This window comes from Chelonia mydas, chromosome 10, assembly GCF_015237465.2.
Source record: "Chelonia mydas isolate rCheMyd1 chromosome 10, rCheMyd1.pri.v2, whole genome shotgun sequence".
Lineage (NCBI taxonomy): Eukaryota > Metazoa > Chordata > Testudines > Cheloniidae > Chelonia > Chelonia mydas.
Window position 1 is genome coordinate 61,841,518 of NC_051250.2, and position 23,404 is coordinate 61,864,921.

General features: G+C 41.2%; 1 protein-coding gene across 4 annotated transcripts in view; it reads right to left on the reverse strand.

Moving 5' to 3' along the window:
• SCG3 (secretogranin III) overlaps positions 1–23,404 on the reverse strand; it is a 51,338-nt gene that overhangs the window by 27,171 nt on the left and 763 nt on the right. The window contains exons 2-9 of one of the 4 annotated variants that reach the window (XM_027818845.3): positions 11,221–12,304; positions 10,499–10,551; positions 9,842–9,887; positions 9,540–9,749; positions 8,117–8,259; positions 6,888–7,049; positions 6,364–6,550; positions 394–507 (exon numbers count right to left, since the gene is read on the reverse strand). In XM_027818845.3, coding sequence (XP_027674646.1) covers positions 394–507; positions 6,364–6,550; positions 6,888–7,049; positions 8,117–8,259; positions 9,540–9,749; positions 9,842–9,887; positions 10,499–10,551; positions 11,221–11,308 — 1,003 coding nt within the window. In that variant the 5' untranslated portion in view covers positions 11,309–12,304. Of the gene's footprint in view, positions 1–393; positions 508–6,363; positions 6,551–6,887; positions 7,050–8,116; positions 8,260–9,539; positions 9,750–9,841; positions 9,888–10,498; positions 10,552–11,220; positions 12,305–23,404 lie in introns of those variants that run through there. The other 3 variants (XM_027818847.3, XM_043523397.1, XM_027818846.3) reach the window with 3 other exon arrangements.

Here is a 23,404-nt window from a genome sequence, read left to right on the forward strand (position 1 = left end):
ACTCTACTATAGGTGTTTGTGGATGGCAGAATAAAGGTCCCAATATGTAGTATTTCTTTTGGGAAAATATAAGGGCCTGATTCATAACCAGTGTAATGCCACTGAAATCAATGGAGTTACACCAGTGTCAAAATGGAGTAACACTGCAGTGAATTAGCCTCTAAATTTGCATTTGATTGATAACCTTTCATTTCATAAGACGAAAACAGTGAAACATATGAAATTCAATACTGTTGTGAAGAATGATCATAAAAGTGATTCCTCAATATTCTGAGTGATCATGCCTGAAATAAGACTGGCATCAAGTGGGATGACAATATAATTATCACTGTTAGTGGTATAAGAATTTAGGATGAATAACGTTATTATAAAAAGTAAAGTATGTGCTCTTACCCAGATACGAAACACCTTCTTCTGGTGTGATTGTTCCATATTTAACCATCATCTTCACAAAATCAATCAGTGTCTTCATGATAGTTATCAGGGTTTCTTTTTCTTTTGCCTCCTCTGTGTTAAGGGACAAAGCAAACTATAAGGAGTCAGAACTATGGCCAAGAGATTCAGTCCTGAAAACTTTTTGTCAAGTTCACGGATAAAAAACATGTCCTGGTCATGAAAAGAAAAGGCTGAGATGGCTTAGTGAAGAGGAGAGGTGTCCTATGTCTTATGTAATGAACTAAAACTGCTCCTTCAAAGCTGTTATGGCCTGCTGCGGAAAAAAGTACTGTAGAGATCTAGTCAGGCCCAAATCTATTCCCCAGTAGCCGACCCAGAACAACTTTATAAAGCCTCTGAGTTACAAAGCAGTAGGGGCTGCATCTTATTCTGAGGAGTTATTCACCCTCAGAAGCTGCCAGTTGCTCCGTTACCCAATTTCACTCGTTCTGTAGGGCACAGTCCATGACTTCATTTGGGGTTGTCAGCAGGTGAGCCTCCCCAATATCTGATATGGAAGGATGGGCTCTTCTCACCAGGAATCACAATGGACTCCGCAGCCCAGAGCATATGTCCCTGGCTGCAACCTTCAGAATAATGATTGTCACTTAGGCCTAGATTTTTAAATATATTTAGGTGTTGCTGTGCTCAGCATCACAAAGCCAAACAGATTTAGGAACCTAAATATCACTTTCAAAAGGGATTTAGGCACTTAGAAGTCTAATCCTAGGGACAATCAATTAGGCATGGTGATGCTGAGTCCAGCAGTGCATCAGTGCCTTTAAAAATCTTGGCCTTAGCTTTTCTATAGAGCTTTTTGTCTGTGTATCTCAAAGCACTTTACAAAGGAGGGCAAGTATCATTATCTCTATTTTACAGACGAGGAAACTAAGGGCATGTTTACACTGCAGCAGGAAGTGACTGACTCATGCTAGCAGGGCTCAAGCTAGCACACGAAAAACAGCAAGTATGGATGTGACTTTGGCAGCAGCTCAGGCTCTCAAGCCCACCTGACCCCGCTCACGTGTGATCTTGGGTGGCTAGCCTGGGTCTCTGATAGAACTGCCATGTCCACACTGCTATCTTTAATGTACTAGCTTGAGTCTACCTACCTACCTGCCCTTGGAGGCTTACTCTCAGCTTCAGTGTAGACATACCCTGAGGTAAAGTGACAATGGTCACCCAGCGGGCCAGGGACAGAGTTGGGACTAGAACCCAGGTTTTCTGACTGCCAGTCCACTTCCCTAGCCACTGGACCACATACCTCTCCCCATCTTCTTATTTATCTGCGAAGAACCTATCACAGTACTGGCATTATATCCTACCCTGCACTAGCAAGATAGCTCAGAGACTCTCTGCTTGGGCACTACTCCTCTGCTCTCCCCAAACATATGACTCAGAAGAGTGAGCCCTAAACTGTCAGCCTGACACAGAGTGGGTTACATGAAAGCAAAACTATATTTTACCACTTTAAAGTCTATTTACTTAGTCACATCAAGAAGATTGGTCTTCAACGACAATTACATTATTTTCTCATGGTGACATTCACTCCTGTGCAGAGGGGTAGCATAAGAGCTATGCAGCACTTACATACCATGTAAGTCCTCAAAACAGGGATGCTCCTCTGTATTTCACCCTCAGTGAGTACCTCTGAAAGCTGATGTCAATGTAGATATAAATATGTTTTCACTTACTGGTACTTTTACTTGAAACTCCTACAGAATGTGATGCCTGCATTCTCCCCTCAAGCAAAGACAGTAAAATCAACTGGCTGCTTACTATTTAGAACTTGAATCACTAGTCTTCGTACCTACACTACAGGGCTTTTTTCTTTAACTAAACAGACCTTAAAAAAGCCCAAGATCTAGGATGCATGGAGTTTATTTATTCATTTATACATGGCAATAATTGCAGTAGCATCTGGATCCTTCACTTGAATTAAAAACATATCGTTAAAATAAATATTACAATCCACATAGCCTACTCCACTTCCATTGACGATTGATGGTGAATGATTGGATGGAACTTAACGCACTGGCTTGGCAGCTGAGAGGGAAATGTCATCCAGTGAATTTTTCTTATCTGGATTTAGCATGGATACATGGGTCTTAAGCGATCTGCATCATTTAAAACACTTCAGCTTTAATGGGAGAGGAAATCCTGTACTGGCAGGATTAGGACCCTAATTTACAGTGCCCTCAATGCTACAACTCAATAATACCATTTAAAAAACAATCTGAAGGTCCTGATAACTGAGGGCTGAACAAGTCTTACACTACAAAGTCTCAATTTATACATAAAATGAGCTTGATGTTTCAATAATGCATATTCCACAGTCCTGGTGTGTTCTTTTACAGGTCTCATGTCCATTATATTTAACTTCCCAGCCCTAATTATACTCCAAAGAGAACTGAAGCCAAAAAAAGAAACAAAAGCAGTAAGCTTCTTGCTCTAATGAGTAATTTCTGCATGTTTCTAAGGGGATAAACTCACAGAAATATGGCTGTAAATTGAAGCTGCCTGGCCGTGGAGGTGTGGATCTACACTACTGGCTCTTCATCCAAGTGTTAACCAAAACATGAGACTGAAAATAGTGGCTGGAAGAGAAAAGGCTTGAGAGGGTGAGATTACTCTACCTAACAGGGTTAGCCTAATGGAAGTAAGAGCAGGCTTTGTTGTAGAGCGCTCTCTCACCCCCCCCCCCCCCCCCCCCAAATTCCCTTTTTAATATCTCCAGGGCAAATCCTATTCCCAGTGTGCGATACTGGGGCAGGCGGGGTGCTGGTGGGGAGGAGGAGGACGGACGACAAGAGGAATCATCCCCCAGCTAGAGAGAGTGGCAGTGGAATCATTCTGAGGTTATTATGAGGTTATTATTGCAGCCTCTGGACTTCAGCAATCTACACTGCTGTTGTGCCATCCCCCACTCAGTGGAAGTTAGGCTGGTGGACTAGCTCCCAGAACCCTTTTGTGCACTGAGGTGCAGGAGATCCCGCTGAGTCATGCTTCCCTTTATGGGGGGGGGTGCAAACACTTCCACTGTGCAGCAAAACTGCATCGGTTCCACTATTCTCAAAGCCTGATGTGACTGCAGGAGCTAAAGGGGATACAGAAGGAGTTTCCTTTATTTGAATTACCATATTGTGCAATTAGGTGGAGAGTTAACTGAAGTACTCCCCTATCTGTTGTTGCATTGGCTTTTTGCTAGTCCTCTTGTGTTGTACAGCGTAAGATATAGTTATTCAGAAGTCATCAGGACTTTTCCTAACATAGACAGGAGCAATTTTGACTCAGTAATCCAGAACATAAGGAAAGACCTGTGTTAGCCCTCTGTTTTTGTAGTAGAACAAGCACTAGTAAATAATTATATCTCCAAACTACAGTATCTGTTCCAAACGCTGCCTTAGATATCCCAGCTTCATGTTTCTAGCAATTAGAAACATCTTTCTCAATCTTCCTTTGAGTAATAAAGGCTCAGGATAAAAAAAGCCTCATTTTTTTTTCAAGACAAGACTAGAAGATCAGGGATTAAAGGTCTGATGCAAAGTTGATTGAAGCTAATAGAAAGACACCCAGGCTTTGAAGCAGACCCCAAATTTTAGTCCATCAAGCACAGGTAGTTGGATGAAGATTTTCCATTGTGAGTAAAGTTGGGATGTGAGAAAAACATGAGATCCTGACACTTGATACAATGTGAGAGATTTAAAACAAAAAAAACTAGCCTTTGAAATCCCCGAAATGCTTAACAAGAAAATTTATCCAGGATAAAAATAACATCCAGATATGTACAGAAATTGTAGTAGAAAATTTATTCTTGCACCAGAAATGTATATCCTTCCAAGAACTACAAGATAAAAACCAATCTGGAGGCCAGAGAGATGTCCAGGTACAATCAGCTGAAAGCTGCACCCAGGGTTAATTGTACATTTTCTGAAATGTTCAAGAATCTAATCTACAAATGGTCTTATCCTCCAGCAATCATAATGAACATCTTATACCTACAACTGGATAGCAGACCTTGAGGTCAAAACTCCTTGTGATGGGAAATTATTTTTGGGGAGCAAGAATTAATGACTTTTTAAAAAAGGCTTGGAATAAATCTGTTCCTTATGCTATAGAGTAGCCAGGGGTTGCCATGAAATTAATAAATTTTAATACTCTGGCAAAAAATTTACTGGACCCCTGGAGAACTTCACAGGCTTGGACTCAAGGATTCTAATCTTTTCTGTCAATGCTTGTAAGGTGCAGGGACAAAGCAGCATGTGTCTCAGGACTGTCCAATGAAGAATACTGGAAGAAAATATAATTCTTTAAAGGCACGTCTTAGAAAAAGATATGAACATGGCAATGCCACTTTGTATATGGGAAACTCATATCAGATCCATGGGCTCACAAAGGGAGACAAAGTGTCTCAAGAGAAGTTTATGGATTGCCACAAGGGTATGACTCACATATTGGAAAGATGTATCTGCACATTCAGCGTTGGGGTGGATCCTGACCATCTCAGGGCCTGCTTCTTAGCCAGCGACTTTCATGATAAATGGAAGCTAAAGTTAGAGCTAAATTTAACAATGTCCATATATCCTACTTTCTTGCCCATATGTACCCCCTAAATGACTTTCCTCATTACTTTTGCTCCTCATTCTTCTCTGCTCCATTCTACCACAGTTACATACCAAACAAGTCATTGCTATTTCTGCCTCAGCAGCATGAAACTCATCCACCCCCACACAGTTATGTGCATGGCCTTCCGCATGCCAAATTGTCACTAATGTACACAATGAGGAATCAGGTCCACTGTCAGGCAGGGCTAGGTGGAAACACTTTCCCTGCCTGAGCAGGTTTTTACATTGCTGCCTGTAAGTCAACACACAGCTGCAGGGTGTGATTGCATCTTCTCTCTCGTGGTTTGATGCAGGCTGACAGGGGAGGAGGGTGGGATACAAGAAGATATAGAGATATATGCAAGGGCTGGTGCCCAGTTCCTTGTTCTTGACAACCTACTGAGGCACACAGGTCACCCTCTTCTCTGTAGGCAGAGAGAGGAAAGAGGAAAAACCACCACCTCAGGCTACCCAGAGGAAGAGAACAAAAAGAAGAACCCAAGCCTTCTGGAATGGACCAGGGGAAAAATCCCCTCTGGTTCCTGCTCCCCACTCATTGCCTGTGGAGATGGGTTGGGAGAGGATCCAGACTCCAGCAGAAAGAGGAATCTGCAGAGTAAGTGGTTGCTGGCTACGATGGGGAGAGAGAGAGAATGTTGCTGGCTGGGGGGGAATAAGAGTGGGCGTGAGACCGAGTGTGTGCTGACAGTGTCTGTGGCTAGGTGCCACAATCTAGCTCATAATAAACTGGGACAGAATAATGCCTAACTCCAGAATAGCAAGAAGTGATTCAGGGCTTTCACTGCAATGTCTAACAAAGTCTGTGGTTTTGTGAATAGGGTGGGGAGGTTAAGGCCAATTTACCGGCACGATCATTGTGTTGATGATAACGTAGCCTGATTCACTTTTTGTATCTCCCTTAGCTTAGGAGACAAGGGTGTTACTGGAAATATCTCTGGGTAAAACAACTTGCCATCTCTTTCAGCTTACATCTTAGCGGGAGGAGATGAACAGAATACGAATTCAAGGCTCCTGGGTCTCAGAACACATGCCTGGTGGGGCTGCAGAGGTAGCATACTTTGCACCTGGTGAATGAAGTTCATCACATCAGTCTCTCTAGCTGATCTAGAAGTGAGGGTGATGGGATCCAAAGGGAGTTGCATTCAGCCTTCTCATCTTAAGGAAAGTCCTTAAGATATGGGGCTTTGAAGTTAGAAGGAAGGGGATTTCAGGCTGAGAGGAAGAAAATGGGAGAATCTTTTGCACCCAGATTTTTTTACTAAATATTTCTATAAACACATGACAGAGAAAATATAGAGATCACCTGAGTTAAGACTTTTTAGTAGTCCATAAAAGTTTGGGAAATACTGGAGGTCCTCAAAATTATCCTCAGAAGGCAGCTCGTTTCTTCTTTCCAAGACACTGGAGGAGGGCCAGGTATTATCCAAAGTATCATCAATTTCTCCATTCATAACACCAATTTGATCAGCAATGTTTGGTGTCTCCACAAACAACATTGAAAAATAAAAAAATATATAAGTACATGGATATGGATGATGTCATTAAAAGACCAACAAACAGCATCATTTTCTTATGCTGGGTCTCAACTAGAGCCAGCATTTCTGTAATTAGAAGGAGGTCAATGAGTTACTCGGTTATTCCAATTTTGGATCTTGTTATAAACTTTTATGTAATGCATTGCTCATATTTTCTAGTTGCTGGCATTTCTTTAAAAATCTTTCTATCGTTTCCAAATTGAACTAATTATTCCCTGAAGCACAGAACAGTGCATTGGTCTTCTCAGACTATTTGGTAAGTGAGTCAAAACAATTAGCTAACAATAATTACCATTTTTTCCTCCTGCTTTTCTTCTGTATCACTGTCTGTTCTGCTTGGAGGGTAATCAAGATCTTCTGACTCCTTCTCACGATCTTTTGCTTCATTAGCAATTAACTGCTGTAAAACCTCAGCCACTTCATCCTCTAATGTATAGGCCTGGCTCTCTGTGATCTGTTAATAATTTAATAACAGGATTTGTTTTTTCTTAAATTTAATATGTAATTTGAGAATTGAACTTTATAAACTGATCTTATGTTAGTTAGTTACTTAGCTAGCTTGCTTCAAGACTGAATGTAGCCAAATTAAGTTAAAAACCTACACAGACATTTTCCCTCATGAAATAAAGGACTGGCTTTTGCTATATATCAGTACAGTGCCTAGCACAATGGGTCACTGAGCTGATTGTAGCATGTAGATGCTACTAAGAAAGAATACATATTTGATAGAGTACAGTTACATAAAGATGGAAAATAAAGTCAATTGTCCACAGCTCCACTAAAATGCATTTGCTCTTTTATGTTACTTCTTAACAACTATTTTTTGAGCCTGGACTCAGTCCTGCACCTGTTCCACACAGATCTCCCATTCAAATTGGTGGGAGTTCAGCATGCAGCAACTGGAGGTTTAACAGGACAGATAATAGTACTATTAGATTAAAACATAAGGACTGGGTAGAGCAGTAGGTTAAAACACCAGCCCGTCATCTCTGGAGACCTAGAATCAAATCCATTTTATGCCATAAATCAACAACAACCAGCAGCACTTATTGCGCCAGATTCTCAGCTGGTGTAAATCACTGTGGTGTCACTGAAGTCAATGGAGCTATGCTGATTTACACCATTTGGAGCATCGTTTACAAAAATCACAAGGCACTTGACAATACAAAAGAATTCAATGAAAACAAAAAGTGAAATGGAAGTAAAAATGAATATGCTGCTTTCCTTCTTGTCCTCAGTGGACTTTTATTTACACACCATAAAACCATTTTACAACTTGGCATCTTTCATAGCAAAGCTCAGGACTGGAATAGCAGGGTTATTGCAGGATAAGATTGATGTGCAATGGCACAATTGAATTGAGAAGCTTGCTTATAGCCTGACTCACACGCTTCCTGATTCAAGCCAGTGTCATTAACTTTTCAGTTGCACAGACACCGCATTCAGCCCAACTATTAAAAAAAGAAGTAAGGGAAAATAAACTGACAAAATAGCTAGATGAAATGACAACAGGAAACTTACTAGACCCAGATTTAGAAGCTTTGAGACAATTTTGTCAAATACTCCTCTATCATTTTCCTCATAAATTCTCGTGGCAATCTTCTGGACAATGTCTTCAGCAGTTAAGGGAGTGCCATCTAACTGATGAAGACCATCTGGATCATCTAAAAGAATTACAATTTAACTATTTACTGAACGTCTCTTTTTCATTTGATTTAGATATCATTTAAAAAATATCTGTACGTTGCTTTCTCCTTTCAACACAAACATCCACTTTTCTCCAAATGTTGAAGTAGGGTTACAGTTATGCTTTGCCACAGTGTTTTGTAAAGCATTATATCAATAACAATACAATGATCTTAACACACAAGTGCTTACCCTCTTCTGAAAAATGCCTTTCTCTGGCTGAAGCTTTCTAATAAGCACAGGGAAATATATTCAATTGATGTTTGTAGAAAAGTACTTTAAAATGATATACCATTGCTCCCGTATATGCTTGCGTTGTTGGTATTTTATTTTAATCATATGGCTTTGTAGAACAAAACAGGTCATGTTGTTTTTTCCTGTTGGGATTTCAGTAAATCAAAGGTTCAATCCTGCAATCCTTACTTATGCAAATAATGCCATTCTAAGCCAATGCGACAGTGAATATGATGAGCAGGCTTTGACCCATGACCAGTCGGTTTTGGTATAAATATAAATCACCTTGAGCCAAATACTGCTTACCTTACCAATAGGACTTACTTAACCCACTGAAGTCAATGAACTACTCCTTCAAGTAAAGCAGGCATAATCTGGTCCTAAATCATTTTTCCTTCTCCACTGTGTGAAAAATAACTAATGTGCTAAATAATAGACTTAATATCTGAAATAAACAGGTATGCAAAGTAGGTAGTTCTTTATCACTAATACATACTTTCTTTTTACTAATTTAAATTTATGTTTTTATTTTTAAAGTGGTTTTGAGGTATAACACCATCAGGATACCCCTGCCACTGAATATGAAAGCTCTAAAACTATGCAGATTACACATTTGGAGCAAATCTATGCAAGTTGTCTGTGAAAATTGCCAATAATTGTAGGTTTCAGAGTAGCAGCCGTGTTAGTCTGTATCTGCAAAAAGAAAAGGAGGACTTGTGGCACCTTAGAGACTAACAAATTTAAGCCGTAGCTCACAGAAGCTTATGCTCAAATAAATTTGTTAGTCTCTAAGGTGCCACAAGTCCTCCTTTTCTTTTTGCCAATAATTGTGAAATTCTTTGTACTTTTGTGTCAAGCTGCACTTCCTATGTGGTAGGTTTCTAAAAAAATTGACAATAACTTAAATTTATAGGCCACTGATGAGTATTGTGCATTTTTAGGTAGGTAATTTTGTATGATCCATAACTGCAGTAACTTGCATGAAAAATCAAAGGTAGATGTTACTGAAAAGATTATGAAATACCTTGAAATTTATAATCCAGTCCACTTTTAGTGGAGTCATAGTCATCTACCAGCCTGCGGTTCTTGGTGGAGTCTGCATCATCAGGGGCCGGTTGTTGATGATCATGTAGGATTGATTCCCTCTCCTTTTCATTCCTCTCTTTTCCTGTTACTGACTTTAGCAGGTTCAAGTCATCAGTAAAGGAATAATTTCTGAACTCTGGCTTATTTTCTGGAAAATTTATGAACACACATGTCATATAGTCTAACCCTCACAATATTTTACTATGTAGATTAATATAATTGTTAGGGGACATGTTTTACCTGTAGGGAGTGTTTTCCTGATCTTGCCTGCCCCAGCTTCAGCAATCTGGTGTGTGAGAACAAATCCGAGATGGGAACAATGAGTACGTTGTAATCATACATTCTTTATTCAGTTATACACAATACAATTTATTTTATCAGACTTTATTCTGGAAAAGCCATAGGGCCTGACCTGCACTCTTTATTCAGGAGTTAGGAAGTTTGCCTAAGTATGATCAAGCTCTTAGGGTTGTTGTTGGGTTGTGGTGGTTTTTGTTTTTTGTAACATTGTATCTTTGGGTTAAAGAGCCTCTTGGTGGAAACTTGTAATATATTGCAGATTCGTAGATGGATGCTGATCCCGCTTTCCTTGTTCACCCCAAGCTCCCATTGACTTCAGTGAGAGTTTGGGTGCAAAAGGATTTGTTGTGCTGTTGGAGCTAATGGCACAACTTTAGCATCTAGGCCAGTAAAACTTTCTTTTAGCTCATTATTAATACTTATGAATTACTGGAACTCTAAGACATTTCACCAAAGGCTTCCAATGTTAATTTTACCCTTAGAGTTTCTGTTCAGCTGTTGAGAGTCTCATCGGTCTCACAACTGAAAGCTCACAAAATTATATTTACTACAGTTAAAATGTCAAAGAGCATTCGGATAATTTTTCATTTTACCTACCTGTTCCTCCAATGGTCTCTCTTCACTTAATTCTCTGTTGTATATACCTTTATCTAGAATAAATAAATACATATATTCAGTTATGGTATGTGTTATGCACACAGAGGCAGCATAATATTTAAAAAATGAATTGTAGTTTTTTTCCTAAGAACACATGCATTGAAAATTGATGTCAAATATAAATCCTTGTGAAATAAAATCAATACATCTGGAAAGAAGGGGGAATAAGCCAAACATTTAAATTAGGGGAAAAAAGAAATCCTTGTTTTTTCCTCCTATAAGAGAAGGCGCTACATACTGGACTAACCTTATGCTCTCTGATCAGAAAAATAATAAACACATTAAAAAAAACTTGTGTAAGAGCTTGACTAAAATAGTAATAGCATAATGGGATTGGCATAATCAAGAGATTAAAAGATCTATGACATCCAGAACACCACCAGAGAAAGAGACAAAGACTTGAAAGCTACTGCAGGACAGAGAAAACAGCCCTTGGAAAAGAACAAAATGTGAATTAAGAACCGATCCCCACCCCTCTACCTATTTTTTAAAATCTATTTTCAGTTTAAAATGCTCCCTCCCACCCCTCCAGTTCAGTGTGTTGATTCCTTGGGATCTACTCGTGTTTAGCCAAGGGAGAGCAAAGTTGTAACTCTTCTTCATTGATTCCATGGAAAAGTTTCCCCATCTCGGTGCAAAGGGATAATGAGGTCATGACTTACCTCTGCTGCTCTCGGGCTTAGGGAAGCCGTGAACCTGGCTCACGATCAGCGCCAGGACCTGAACCAGCGTCGCCCAGTTGAAAACCATCCTTGTGGCCTTCGGGGTAGCTGCTAGAGGCGAGGCTGGCTGCAGAGCTCGCAGGGAGGCGGGCTCGCTGGACTGAGGAATGAGGAGGCGCCCTGCTTTGCACAAGCCGGCTTTGTGTGTAACCTGAGCCCCAGCCCGCAGCGCCGAGCCCCGCACCAGCCTGCGGCGGAGGCACAGGGAGCTGTCCGAGCCTCGTGGTGCTGAAGGCCCAGGAGCTGCCGCGGCTAGAAGCCGCCGGCTGGATTGAGGGCTAGGGCGTGGTGCCGTATTGTTCAGCCCCTTGTTCCCTTCCCTGGCAGAAATGGATGAGCTGGTCCCTCTTGATGGCTCGGGACAGGAGTGGGAGGAGACGAGGCGGGAGGAGGGGGGATTGCAGATGGAGGAGCATGCGTGCACCACCTGGCTCCACCGCACTGGCTAACCCCGCTGGCTGGAGCTCTCCGGGCCAGGGCTGGGGCGGCGCTGCGGCCGCCGTGCTAATGAGCTCCCTTTCCAATGCAAAGACTGAGGCTTCCCATTCCCCTTCTGATCTGCAGGAAAACAAGATCACCGCCTAGCTCGTTTCCGGGGAGGCGCCAATGTCAGCGTCCCCACCCCACAGGAGAAGGTCAAATCTGACTGAGGCGTTTTTATGATATCCATCAAACTGATGCACATGACATATGATTCATGGGCAGCGTGGGCCAGCTTTCTTTCCTAATTGCATGGAGATGGGACTGAATAGCACGGTTTAATTGTAAGACAATCTTCCGGAGAAAGCCCAAGGGAGAATCAGATCATGCTATTCAAAGCCCGGTATCACAGAAAGATTTGGTTTGGAGTCAACACAGAAAAGCAGCATGTTACCAGCTTTATACTCTTTAAAGGTGAAATTCGCCCCTCTGCAGCAGGCCAGCCCATGCACCACTTAATTTCACCGTTCAGGCATATTCATGAATTATTCTTTTTATTCCATAGGCAGGGCACCATCAAAAGTTTAGCCGCAGCACATCTTGCCTATGAATAAAGAATAAAGGAACAGGAGAACAACTGAAAAGAGAAAATAGATCTAGAGGCTTAATTATGAATAACCAGACACGTGATTATATATGTAAATTAAAATGTAACCATATCAAATACTCTCTTGTGATTCCCCTGCAATCTGAGGAATATATTTCCTCATCTCAGTTTTATGTTAGGAAAAAGGGTCATGGCCTGTGCCTGCAGCAGTTCTATTTCAGGGCTAGTGGGAATCTTAAATAAGACTATTGGCCTGCTTGAAAAATGGGAGATTAATTATGGTCACATCTTCAAAAAAGGCTTCTAATTTTGCACCCACAGTTAACTGTGGATGGAAAAACTGAAAGTGTAATTGAAACATTTCAGTATTAACTAACTGATTGCATCTCAATAGTTAGAGTGGTGATAGCTGACAGAATTTCTGTCTAAAGAACCCCAATTTAGAAAAGCACTGGAGGTAAATTTACAAACCTGGAGCATGGTTCTGCAACTCTGAAATCTGAGAACAGAGACTGCAGTGGAGTGGTTCAAACTCCAGCTAGTTCCTTACACTTATTATTATAGAAATACTTGGGAAAATGTGTAGAACCACAGAAATGCAAATAATGCCATAAGTGATAGTAATGTCTCAGTTTCCTATCTGTCCATTTAGCCATATATCAATCTATCTATATTTGTATAAAAGCCACAATGGATTGCCATCCCTCCTCCATACAGTTTTTAATAGAATAGTGGTAGCAATGATGGATGCTCTTATGTACATAAGATTCCCTGCACCCTGCTCAGAGCAAGTCAAATGACATTCAGTTAAACACACTCACAATCACAGGAGACTTATCTACATTATGGCTCTCACTGTTACTACCACTGTTGGAGCTGCATTAGGGTTAGCAGTGATGCAGGAAAACATAGTTACGTTAAACAGAAGCTGCCCTGCAATTTAAGACCACGTGGGATAAGCAATTGACTATCGCTGGTAGTTTCCAAAAGAAAACATACAACATTTCTTTCCAGTTAATTTACAACTGCAATCAGAAATCAGATTTCTAAATGGGTGCAGTATGGGCACATATAATTGAACCAGTTTTTACTTGCAAGTACAAAGTACACCCACGATGCTACAGACTGTTTTTGAACATTTGGACAAATATGCATTATAGTACACTAATAACAGGCATGAACTATAACAGGGGTTCTCAAACTTCATTGCACCGTGACCCCCTTCTGACAACAAAAATTACTACATGACCCCAGGAGGGGGGACCGAAGCCTGAGCCCACCCAAGCCCTGCCACCCGGGGTGGGGTAGGGGGGCAAAGCCAAAGCCCAAGCTTCACCTCCTCTGGTGGGAGTGGGGGGCAAAGCCGAAGCCCAAAGGCTTCAGCCCCAGGCAGGGGGCCTACAACCTGAGCCCTGATACCCAGGACTTAGGCTTCAGTCCCAGGCGGTGGGGCTCAGGCTTCGGCTTTAGCCCCAGACCCCAGCAAGTCTAAGCCAGCTCTGGCAACCCCATTAAAACAGGGTCCCGACCCACTTTGGGGTCCCGACCACAGTTTCAGAACCCCTGCACTACAACATATAACACCACAATATCCACTAATAATCATAAGAACATAAGAATGGCCATGCTGCAGACCAAAGGTCCATCCAGCCCAGCATCCCGTCTGCTGACAGTGGCCAATGCCAGGTGCCCCAGAGGGAGTGAACCTAACAGGTAATGATCTAGTGATCTCTCTCCTGCCATCCATCTCCACCCTCTGACAAACAGAGGCTAGGGACACCATTCCTTACCCATCCTGGCTAATAGCCATTAATGAACTTAACCTCCATGAATTTATCCAGTTCTCTTTAAACCCTATTATAGTCCTAGCCTTCACAACCTCTTCAGGCAAGGACTTTCACAGGTTGACTGTGTGCTGAGTGAAGAAGAACTTCCTTTTATTTATTTTAAACCTGCTATTAATTTCCCATTAATTTCATTTGGTGCTCCTAGTTCTTATATTATGGGAACAAGTAAATAACTTTTCCTTATTCACTTTCTCCACACCACTCATGATTTTATATACCTCTATCATATCCCCTCTTTTCCAAGCTGAAAAGTCCTAGTCTCTTTAATAGTCTCTTTAGTGCTCATATGGGACCTGTTCCAAACCCCTAATCATTTTAGTTGCCCTTTTCTGAACCTTTTCTAATGCCAGTATATCTTTTTTGAGATGAGGGGACCACATCTGTATGCAGTATTCAAGATGTGGGCGTACCATGGATTTATGTAAGGGCAATAAGAGATTCTCCGTCTTATTCTCTATTCCTTTTTTAATGATTCCTAACATCCCGTTTGCTTTTTTGACTGCTGCTGCACACTGCATGGACGTCTTCAGAGAACTATCCACGATGACTCCAATATCTTTCTCTTGATTAGTTGTAGCTAAATTAGCCCCCATCATATTGTATGTATAGTTGGGGTTATTTTTCCCAATGTGCATTACTTTACATTTATCCACATTAAATTTCATTTGCCATTTTGTTGCCCAATCAATTAGTTTTGTGAAAGCTTTTTGAAGTTCTTCACAGTCTGCTTTGGTCTTAACAATCTTGAGCAGTTTAGTGTCATCTGCAAACTTTGCCACCTCACTGTTCACCCCTTTCTCCAAATCATTTATGAATAGGTGAATAGGATTGATCCTAGGACTGACCCTTGAGGAACACCATTAGTTACCCCTCTCCATTCTGAAAATTTACCATTTATTCCTACCCTCTGTTCCCTGTCTTTTAACCAGTTCTCAATCCATGAAAGGATCTTCCCTCTTATCCCATGACAACTTAATTTACGTAAGAGCCTTTGGTAAGGGACCTTGTCAAAGGCTTTCTGGAAACCTAAGTACACTATGTCCGCTGGATCCTCCTTGTCCACATGTTTGTTGACCCCCTCTAATAGATTAGTAAGACATGATCTCGCTTTACAGAAACTATGTTGACTTTTGCGCAACAATTTATGTTCTTCTATGTGTCTGACAATTTTATTCTTTACTATTGTTTCAACTAATTTGCTAGGTACTGACATTAGACTTACCGGTCTGTAATTGCCAGGATCACCTCTAGAGCCCTTCTTAAATATTGGCGTTACATTAGCTATCTTCCAGTCATTGGGTACAGTAGCTGATTTAAAGGACAGGTTACAAACCATAGTTAATAGTTCCGCAATTTCACATTTGAGTTCTTTCAGAACTCTTGAGTGAATGCCATCTGGTCCCAGTGACTTGTTACTGTTAAGTTTCTCAGTTAATTCCAAAACCTCCTCTAGTGTCACTTCAATCTGGGACAATTCCTCATATTTGTCACCTACAAAAGACGGCTCAGGTTTGGGAATCTCCTTAACATCCTCAGCTGTGAAGGCTGAAGCAAAGAATTAATTTAGTTTCTCTGTGATGACTTTATCATCTTTAAGTGCTTCTTTTGTATCTCGATCGTCCAGGGTCCCCACTGGTTGTTTAGCAGGCTTCCTGCTTCTGATGTACTTAAAAAACACTTTATTACCTTTTGAGTTTTTGGCTAGCTATTCTTCAAACTCCTTTTTGGCTTTTCTTATTACATTTTTACATTTAATTTGGCAGTGTTTATGCTCCTTTCTATTTACCTCACTAGGATTTGACTTCCACTTTTTAAAAGATGCCTTTTTATCTCTCACTGTTTCTTTTATATGGTTGTTAAGCCACGGTGGCTCTTTTTTAGTTCTTTTACTGTGTTTTTTAATTTGGGGTATACATTTAAGTTGAGCCTCTATTATGGTGTCTTTGAAAAGTGTCCATGCAGCTTGCAGGGATTTCACTCGTCACTGTACCTTTTAATTTCTCTTTAACTAACCTCCTCATTTTTGCATAGTTTCCCTTTCTGAAATTAAATGCCACAGTGTTGGGCTGTTGAGCTGTTCTTCCCACCACAGGAATGTTAAATGTTATTATATTATGGTCACTATTTCCAAGCGGTCCTGTTATAGTTACCTCTTGGACCAGATCCTGCGCTCCACTCAGGACTAGATTGAGAGTTGCCTCTCCCCTTGTGGGTTCCTGTAGCAGCTGCTCCAAGAAGCAGTCATTTAAAGTATTGAGAAATTTTGTCTCTGCATTTCATCCTGAGGTGACATGTACCCAGTCAACATGGGGATAATTGAAGTCCCCCACTATTATTAAGCTTTTTATTTTGATAGCCTCTCTAATCTCCCTTAGCATTTCATCATCACTATCACCGTCCTGGTCAGGTGGTCAATAATAGATCCCTACTGTTATATTCTTATTAGAGCATGGAATTACTATCCATAGAGATTCTATGGAACATGTGGATTCATTTAAGATTTTTATTTCATTGGATTCTACATTTTCTTTGACATACAGTGCCACTCCCCACCCCGCACGACCTGTTCTGTCCTTCCAATTTTGTACCCTGGAAGGATTGTGTTCCACTGATTGTCCTCACTCCACCAGGTTTCTGTGATGCCTATTATATTAATATCCTCCTTTCACATTCTCCTTTAATCATCAGACTATATTGAAGGAATATCACTGTCAGAAAAGTAACTTGTTAAAAAATATCCACATTTTTTCCTCAATAAATCTGTGGCTTTATTTGGAATCATCTACTTTTTTTTTTTTTTTTAAAACAGACAAAAATAAGTTTTTACTCTTTCCTACTTCTCTTCATACTGCAGACACAGACGGCAGAAAGCATGTGTGGTATTCTGTTTTGGCTCATGCATTATCAAATAAGCTCCTATTGTAGAATTGTTTGTTACCGGTGATGACGCATGAGCCAGAAAGCAGACAATTTGACAGTCAAATGACAGGACGAATTTAAAGGAATAGCAACTAAAAAATCCAAACTCTTTATTGGTAAATTGAGTACATTTGACACGCAGACACTGAGAATAAATTTTGATCCCATCAACATTATTTTACAGTCACATTTTGGGATATAACCACTCTTCAGGTTTATGATTAACAAGAAAAGCAGGAATTGAATATATTACAGGAATGCAACATTGCATCCTTACGCGAAGGGAGCAGTTTTATTTTGTGTTCTTTATTTCTCTACCTTAATGTTGCATTAATGCTAAATCTCCACATTAAGCATCCTTGTTATTTAAAGGGAAAGAAAGAAATTGTTAGGAAAAGAGTTATTAGCCAACCTGAATCATCCATAATAGAAATACCCAAAACTGGTCATCCTTAACAGTGCTTGTAAGTCACATAATATGTGACTTGGCCCCTGGTACTACAAATACTTATATATGTGGATAACTTTATGCATGGCAAGTAGTCCTGTTGACTTCAATGGAACTACTCACTGCACATCAAGTTTGTCAAGTATGTAACTCTTTGCAGAATTGAGGCCTTAGATTACATATTCTTCATAGCAGTGATTATCTTTGTTCTATTTTTACAATGGGGCTAGGACCTCTAGGTGCTACCACAATAAAAATAATAAATAATAAAATTGAGCTAATCATCCTCCAGAGCTTATGCAAATTCCATCATCTTCACTAAGAGAATAATTATCTTCATTTAACTGAAGACATTCGGTGTGCAAAGCTTGAAGTTTTGCCAGCTTCAGTCACACAGTAGGATGTCTTCAAAAGGGATATTCTAAACTGTGTTGTCCTTAACAAATGTAGTCCTTAAAAATATCTAAGAACACAAACAGAAAGCTTTTAATACATCTTCATGAAATTGCCAACTTTAAATATTTTAATTTTCAGACTACAGACCTGAGTTTCCTCCTAGTTGTTTTGTTAATATCAGAGAGGTACAAAAACAAGCCAACCAATTTAAAGCTTTTATCTTTAAGTCAAATGTTCTGATCAGACATATAAGGAAATTTTTTTTTTCCCCTTGCAATCATATAACTCAAAAATGGTTGACACAGTTTGCTCACTCTCTAAAACAATTACTCCTTGGGTTGAAATTAAATATGGGATATTTCAATCCAAAAAGAATTTGAGAAAATCATGCAAAACTAAAAAAAGAGGTGTATGTCTGTATTTTAAATGGAAGTGGGCATTCAACTTTAGCAAAATGGAGAGCCTGCTATTCTGCGATCATGAGCAAGCTGACTGACTCTCACTGATTTCAGTGGGACTAGGATTTTCCCCTATTTACTATTCAGCAATGGAAAAAAGCTTTCACATCTGTATTCAAAAATACATCAACAATTATGTGAGCATAGCTTGTAGCAACTGGTGGAAAATCCCAGTATACCAAGCCTAGAAATGCCTGACTCAGAGATCAGAGAGAAATGAATAGACAAACAGTGCATTTGCCTTTAGGGGGTGAAATCTAGACTGAGGTTGTAAGTTAGCCACAGTGGTCCCCTCCTCCACATATTTATGCCGTTGCTGTCTTGATGCGTGTTCTGTTCCACTCTTAGCATCATCTGTGAGATTCTCCTTCCATATAGAAGCATGGGAAGTTACACTGTTGTGTTTCAGGGCAGTTCTGAGTCATGGCCAAAGCCTGAGGTATGTGACTGACAAAGAAAGCAAGAGATGGGGGCCACTGAAATGAGGATTAAGCTCCTTCAGTGTCAAACTGCTGAGGACGACAAGACTTTTGCTTTTAGCACCTGTTGTAATTTAATATCTGTGAAACTAGACCTAAATGCGATCATATAAAATGAATCCTATTTGGAAAAGATGGAGTATTGCATGGGGGAAAAAAATGGTATCTGAAGACAGTCAGACTCATGAATTTCAAGGTTTTCACTTTCTCACCACAAATATTATGTTTCACAGCTAAGAAATCTTAGGTTTAGTTTAAAAGTGGAACAAAAATCATAAGTGACACTCAAGGGCTGCATTCTGCAAACCCTTACTGACATGAAGGCTTACTTACTAAGGCTCTTGCTTGTATGAGTACTACTATTGAGAGCATCAAATTCATATGAATCAGACCAACTCCTGGGCATCATCCTGGACTTGGACCTCTCTCTATGTTCTCACATCCAGGCTATGCCTAAATCTTTAGACCCCTGCGCAGATACAAAAAGTGTATCAGCATTGGAGCTGCGATCCACAAAAATAGTCTGTGGATATCTGCATATTTGCAGGGCTCTAAACAGCTCCACAGGTCACTGCGCAGTAGTGACACAGGGCTGTGTCAAGCACCCAATTCCCAGCCCCACTTCCCCCCAGAGACCTCCTGCCCTGCCACCTGCTCTGACCCTGCCGTACCTCCTTCCCCACTTCAGGCAGGGAGGCTATAATTCTGGGTCCTTCTATGCAATGCCGCCCTCCCTGTGGGAGGCTTGGACACCTCAACCCAGTTGCAGGGGCTCTAATGCACGCAGTTTACCGCCTGCTTATTTAAACAGCAACCCCACCTTATGGTGCTTGGCTCAATCCCTTCTGGGAGTTGTAGTTTACCTCCTCCCTCCAAGTAATCAGGGGACTACAACTCCCAGAATGCCCAGCACACTGCTGTGTGATTCAGAGAGCTGAACTGGAGCCTGCAGGCTGGGCGCCAGCAGCTCTGTTCAGGTCAGTGTATGCTGTAGAGCCCTGTGTGGATACAGAATTTGTATCAGCATCCACACTGCGATCCGCAAAAATGGTCTGTGGATACCTGTGGATTTGGGCTCTATAAATCTTGCTAATTCTTCCCGCATAACTTTTCTAAGATATGGTCTTTCCTATCCACCCACCAAAATTCTGATCAAGATTCTTCTCATTGTCTTGCATAGCGATTACTGTACCACCCTTCTCTCTGGGCTTGACAAACACAATCTTGCCCTGCTCAGATCCATTCAGAATGCTGCTGTAAAGATCATATTCCTAGCCAGTCGCTTTGATCAGGTCACCCCTCTCTTTGTATCCCTCCACTGGCTCCCCCTTCTCTATCACAACAAACATAAGCTACTTGTCTTCATTTTCAAGGCCTTTCATGGCCTATCACCACCATACCTATTCTGTCTGATTCACTATTTAGATGTCAAATCCTGCCTCTGACCAGCCTATGAAGACAACTTCCATCACCCACTTGTTAAAATTTCAATCAAGCACCTTCATGTTTTCTTTCATGCTGCCCTTCATGCTTGGAAGGAGCTCCCCACAAACATCAACAAAACTACCTCATTAATCCTCCTCAAGGCTCTTCTTTGAGGATTTGAGGATTTTCGTCCCCGGAAAAATCATGGAGCAGGTCCTCAAGGAATCAATCCTGAAGCACTTACACGAGAGGAAAGTGATCAGGAACAGTCAGCATGGATTCACCGAGGGTAGGTCATGCCTGACTAATCTAATAGCCTTCTATGATGAGATTACTGATTCTGTGGATGAAGGGAAAGCAGTGGATGTATTGTTTCTTGACTTTAGCAAAGCTTTTGACACGGTCTCCCACAGTATTCTTGTCAGCAAGTTCAAGAAGTATGGGCTGGATGAATGCACTATAAGGTGGGTAGAAAGTTGGCTAGATTGTCGGGCTCAACGGGTAGTGATCAATGGCTCCATGTCTAGTTGGCAGCCGGTGTCAAGTGGAGTGCCCCAGGGGTCGGTCCTGGGGCCGGTTTTGTTGAATATCTTCATAAATGATCTGGAGGATGGTGTGGATTGCACTCTCAGCAAATTTGCGGATGATACTAAACTGGGAGGAGTGGTAGATACGCTGGAGGGCAGGGATAGGATACAGAGGGACCTAGACAAATTGGAGGATTGGGCCAAAAGAAACCTGATGCGGTTCAATAAGGATAAGTGCAGGGTCCTGCACTTAGGACGGAAGAACCCAATGCACAGCTACAGACTAGGGACCGAATGGCTAGGCAGCAGTTCTGCGGAAAAGGACCTACGGGTGACAGTGGACGAGAAGCTGGATATGAGTCAGCAGTGTGCCCTTGTTGCCAAGAAGGCCAATGGCATTTTGGGATGTATAAGTAGGGGCATAGCGAGCAGATCGAGGGACGTGATCATTCCTCTCTATTCGACATTGGTGAGGCCTCAACTGGAGTACTGGGTCCAGTTTTGGGCCCCACACTACAAGAAGGACGTGGATAAATTGGAGAGAGTCCAGCGAAGGGCAACAAAAATGATTAGGGGTCTGGAACACATGACTTATGAGGAGAGGCTGAGGGAACTGGGATTGTTTAGTCTGCAGAAGAGAAGAATGAGGGGGGATTTGATAGCTGCTTTCAACTACCTGAGAGGTGGTTCCAGAGAGGATGGTTCTAGACTATTCTCAGTGGTAGAAGAGGACAGGACAAGGAGTAATGGTCTCAAGTTGCAGTGGGGGAGGTTTAGGTTGGATATTAGGAAAAACTTTTTCACTAAGAGGGTGGTGAAACACTGGAATGCGTTACCTAGGGAGGTGGTAGAATCTCCTTCCTTGGAAGTTTTTAAGGTCAGGCTTGACAAAGCCTTGGCTGGGATGATTTGATTGGGGATTGGTCCTGCTTTGAGCAGGGGGTTGGACTAGATGACCTCCTGAGGTCCCTTCCAACCCTGATATTCTATGATTCTATGATTTGCCATGATGCTTCCAACTACTTGAAAATGATTAAGCTGCTGGTATACTGAGACTCACAGCTTGTCATGCTGGCCAGTGCTGTCTCTTTGTTTCCTTATACTCCCCCAGATACCTGTATTCAGCTGTTCTTCTTGTCCCATACTTAGATCGTAAGCTCTTTGGGGTAGGGACTGTCTTTTTGTTCTGTATTTATACAGCAACTAGCATAATGGGGTGCTAGTGCGTAAACAGGGCTCCTACGGTAATATAAATAATAATAATGTTAGTGTTTGCAGTATCAAAACCACATGCTAGTTAAAGAGACAGTACTGAAACAAACAAGCACCCATAACATTGTAAATGATGTGTCAGATCCTGGGTCTGTCGGAAGTGTACAGAATGCATGTAGGGACGGTGTGGTGCAGTGGTGGCACCTTTCCGCTCCTGTGATCCTGGGGCCACTGTGAACAGGCCCAATTGCCCAGCATAAGAGCTAGAGCAGGCTGAGGGCTGCTTTCACTGATGCCAGTTGTTCTAAGGAGCTAAAACCATAACCAGAGATTGGCACATGCTTTCTTCCAGCCACACCCGCTATGCCAGCAGGATGGAGGTGGCTAAACCTTTCGGGAGCTTCATGCCACTGGATAATCCATTTTACATTGATGTGATTGTACCAGGGCTGACTATATGGTCTCTCCAACCACATTCCATTAGCTGTTTAGTACAGCAGCTGCATCACACCACTAGAACAAGTTACCTAAGGAGGGTGTGGAATCTCCAAAATTGGAGGTTTTTAAGAACAGGTTAGATAAACACCTGTCAGGGACAGTCTAGATAATACTTAGCCCTGCCTCAGTGCAGGGGACTGGACTAGTTGAACTATCGAGGTCCCTTACAATCCTACATTTCTATGATTCTATGACACTATACCATACGATCCAGCCCAATATTTATTGCTGAACCAAGTTAAAAAAAAAAAAAAAAAAAGCAAGCTTTAGCTTTTGATAATTACACTCTTCAGGTTACAAAACAGAAACTGAAATTTAACAGAAACTGATTCAGATTTAATAATTTAAAGGTTAAAAGGGGCTTCTTAAAAACAAAAAAGATCAGGTATTGGGTAGGATGTTTCACTCCTTACTTACTCTGTCTGCATTTACACTGACAGAAAACTGTCAATTAGAATTTAAAAACAAGATGGAGGAAAAGAACAACCTTAATATACAACAAAAAGAAACTCTTCTTAAATTAATCGTTATTTACAAAGTAGATGCTTACTGAATATTATGGGTAATGTGTCTGGAGAGAGTAATTTCACAGTACAAAAGAAAACAATCACAACTGAGAAAATGATCGTACATTGCCACGATCTCTCAATTTAATTATGAAATCTGAATCAGCGTGTGATTGAACATTTCGTTTTTCAGCCTTATCCATGCTGTTCCCATTGAAGACAATCACAAAACTCCCACTGACTTCATTGTTGAAAGATCAAGCTCATGTCCCACGGTATACACACATTTCTTCACTTTCAAGAGCGGATGCTGTAAAAACAAATTTTTCATCTCTAAATGAAAAGCTACTGAGAAAAACTTTAACAAATTAGCCCCCTGGGG